At 41.2% G+C, this 3637-nt stretch overlaps 1 protein-coding gene across 1 annotated transcript; it reads right to left on the bottom strand.

Annotated features, from left to right (window-relative positions):
- Positions 1-465: 465 nt before the first annotated feature.
- Positions 466-2973, bottom strand: LOC147960222 (uncharacterized). The gene is made up of 2 exons (XM_087537514.1): positions 2577-2973; positions 466-2471 (listed from the first exon to the last, which is right to left on the bottom strand). The coding sequence occupies exons 1-2, from the start codon at positions 2971-2973 to the stop codon at positions 466-468; spliced, it is 2403 nt and encodes an 800-aa protein (XP_087393640.1).
- Between the last annotated feature and the right edge of the window lie 664 nt (positions 2974-3637).

Below are 3637 nucleotides of genomic sequence, written 5' to 3'. Positions count from 1 at the left end.
GATGGAAGTTTGCAAGCAGAAGTAAAATCCTCTAAGTCCATGGTATAAGATTTGTCATAAAGGTCAAACATGAATGAAGGAGAATTACACGAAGATGAATACTCAAACCTCCTCATAAATGAACTTGTGAGATCATGATACTGGGGGCATTTGTTAGCATCAAAATCCTCAAGACCGACATTGCGCAAATATGCTTTGAATTCTTCTTTAATTCCCGCACGGTCCATAAAATTTTCCGACGACCATTCGCAAGCAGTGGCGGACCCAGGAAAGAAATGAAGGGTGTGCACACTCTAAAAAAAATTCCCACCTAATCCATGTGTAAGACAAAATATGGCAAAATAATAACATGAGTAGCTTGATGCAAATCTCACAACAATTTAGTTCACAAAATATATCTCAAATGTGCTCAATTACAATAGGAGTAGTCTTACATGAAAGAAGCATAAGTAGAAACTTACATCACTAGGTAACTCTACGTTTTTGCATTGCCATGAAAGCATCAACTATGTCATCTTCGCTTACTTCCATGAACACATCCCGTTCAATAAATGTCACCAAGCAATCATTCAAGCGATCATCACTCATAGTAGTCCTCAACTTATTTTTCACTAGATTCATTGCTGACAATACTCTTTCAACACTTGCCGTCGCCACCAGTAAAATCAATATCAATTTGATGAGTAAGTAGACCAAGTCATAAAGAACATGCTTCTTTGTTGCAACAAGTATAATAGAGAGCTCACCAATATTACTTGCATTTCTAAACCTATCATCTTGTCTCATATCATCAATAAAATTAGTAAGTTGAAATTCTAGCCTTATCAAATCTGTGCTTGAAATGTCCATGGGATAGAATTCAGCAAGTCGCATTATCTTGAGTGCATCATAAGAAGCAAATGAATTGAGGGGATTCAAAGCCGACATGCAAATAAGCAACTCCGTATTAACCTCATCAAACCGATTGTCAAGCTCTTGAATGGTTTGATCAATGACACCAAGATATACTTCTCTTCTATAACGATCATCATTTGTTTGTACTTCATAATACCGACATGATCTTCGATTAGGCTCATAAATATCCTCCCACAAAGGAACTTGAAAGTCATGTTTGTTGCAAAATAAGGTTAGCTTTGCAAGAAATTCTTCCCAACCATGAGACCTCATGTGTTGCATTCTACGCTTTGCCAAACTAACAAGTGTCATTGCATTGACAATATCTTGATCTCTCTTTTGCAAAGATTTGGACAACTCATTTGTATAGCCAAGAATAACAAGCATTAAGTGAAGATTGAAAACAAAGTCAAATGATTCAAAGGCTTGAGCAACTCCACGTATTCTTGTCCACTCACTTTTTTGTGAAGGATCTTTTCCAATAGCATCAAGTACTTCAAGGATTGTGGAATACATGCTAACAATGTGCATAATGGTTTTAAAATGAGAACCCCAACGAGTGTCACCGGGTCGAGCTAGTCCCATCTCTTGATTTAGCCCACTTCCACTTTCAATCTCACCCATTTCAAGTGCTTCCAACACCTTTTGAGCTCTAACATCTCGAAGCATGTCATGTCGCTTACAAGAAACTCCAACAATATTGAGCAAGTAAGAAACATGATCAAAGAACCACAAACATGGTTCATTGTCCTTTGCCACAGCTATAAGAACCAACTGAAGTTGATGTGCAAAACACTGGATGTAATAGGCAGAGGGTGACTCTTTCATGATCAATGTTTTCAACCCTTTTATCTCCCCTTTCATGTTGCTAGCCACATCATATCCTTGCCCGCGTATTTGACTAGGAGTCAAATGATGATCTTTAAGCAAAGTTTGAATCGCATCCTTAAGTGACAATGAAGTTGTATTGGCAACACGAACAACTCCAAGGAACCTCTCACATCCTCTTCCCGATTTGTCAACAAATCGTATGCAGAGAGCAAGTTGTTCTTTATGAGATGCATCACTAGACTCATCAGCTAGGATTGCATAGTGGTCGTCACCAATATCTTCAATAATTCTTTTAGTTGTTTGAGCCGCACAACATTCAATTATTTGATTTTGTATCTTTGGACTAGTCAAGATGCAATTCCGAGGAGCATTGTTCAAAACAAGTTTATTAACTTCTTCATCATTTTCCGAAAGCCATTTAAGAAGTTCAAGAAAGTTCCCCCTATTGCTAGATTCTTCACTCTCATCATGTCCACGAAATGCCAATCCTTGGTTCAAAAGAAACCTCAAGCATCTAAGTGAATAAGTCAGCCTAGCCTTGTACATACGCAAATCCTCTTTATCCACCCTCACCATAATGTTATCAATTGATGGTTGGGGTGCCACAAATAAATTGTACTTCTCTTGAGCTTCGTTGTGAATGCTATTAATACCACCAACATGTTTGACCAATGCATCGGGCTTATACCAATTTTTCCAACCACCATTAACAAAGGCATCACCCCTAGGCCCCCCATTCGATTTTCCTTTGAACAAATAACACACAAAGCAAAATGCTGCCTCATATTTGACACTATATTCTAACCATTTATAGGTCTCAAACCAAACAAAGTTGAAGTGTCGATTTTTACCATAGATTTTTCTGACTTGAAAGTTATGTGCATATGGTTGGACTGCTTGCTTTGCAATGTATCGTCTCCGAACTTCATCTTGATCATCGGCATCATACTCTGAAATAGGAATCCTCTCCCCTGGATCAGGAGGAAGCCTTTGAATATTATATGGCCTTGCACACGGAGAATGGACTGCTTCATCTTCACAATCACTTTCAATCTCTGCATCGAAATGGACTGCTTCATCTTCAATATCAAATTCAATCTCTGCAGAATGGACTGGAGGTGGAGAATGGACTGCTTCATCTTCAATATTTGACACTATATCTTTAGGTTGCTCTTCGGCTGCAACCTTCTTTCTTTTAGCAGCCTCATAATTCCGAAAAAAGGACTGAATGTCACCATTCCTCTTCATCTTTGGTTCTACAATTACAACAAAAAACACAACTATTAGAGACAGCTAGGCAAAGCTTAGTACAAGCACAACTTTAAGATTGAACAATACTATTACTCAATTGGCAACATATTCCCTTCAATGCACTGCACCAAATATTATCCCTCGTGCAACAAATTTAAGAATCAATTGGCAGTTTAGGACAACAAATTAACTAAATGGATATACAGTGTACTATTGCCAGAAGCTCACCCAAAGACCAAAGGGCGTCACGAACTAGGAATTCAGCGGGGATTGATCCATTCAGAAGCTTGGGCAGCAGCTCCTCATCTCCGCCGGGCTACGGAGTTTGGACGTCCGGCGACCAGCGGCTCGTGGTGGCTGGAGATCCACCAGCCAGGCAAGGAGCGCTCGAAGGGGAGCAGAGCGGCGACTCTTCTCGCCTTCTCGGTGGAAGGAGGCAAGGAGGCGGTCCGGCGGACGACCCCGGCGGGATGGTCGGACGGGGATGGGGATGGCCGGACGGGGATGGGGGGCAAGGGGCGCTGGATTAGGTCTTTCAGGGCCTGCCTCTGCCTGGCCGACGGACTGTATCGATGGCTCGCTGCCTCTCGCTCGGGAGTAGATGGGCTGGGGTGCTGCCACGCTGGGCTTGGGTTGATTTGGGCCTAAATATCATATGGTA

This window comes from Triticum urartu, chromosome 7A (assembly GCF_056163025.1).
Source record: "Triticum urartu cultivar PI428250 chromosome 7A, HENAU_Tu73, whole genome shotgun sequence".
In the NCBI taxonomy this organism is placed as follows: Eukaryota; Viridiplantae; Streptophyta; class Magnoliopsida; order Poales; family Poaceae; genus Triticum; species Triticum urartu.
This window is presented reverse-complemented; position numbering and strand designations above follow the sequence as displayed.

Bases quoted from the DNA above. Each gene is read 5' to 3' on its own strand.
- LOC147960222 (XM_087537514.1), bottom strand. From the start codon at position 2,973: ATGAAGAGGAATGGTGACATTCAGTCCTTTTTTCGGAATTATGAGGCT. The intron at 2,472-2,576 runs GTAAAAATCGAC...ATTTGTTCAAAG, and splicing joins TCAAGTCAGAAAAATCTATG to GAAAATCGAATGGGGGGCCT.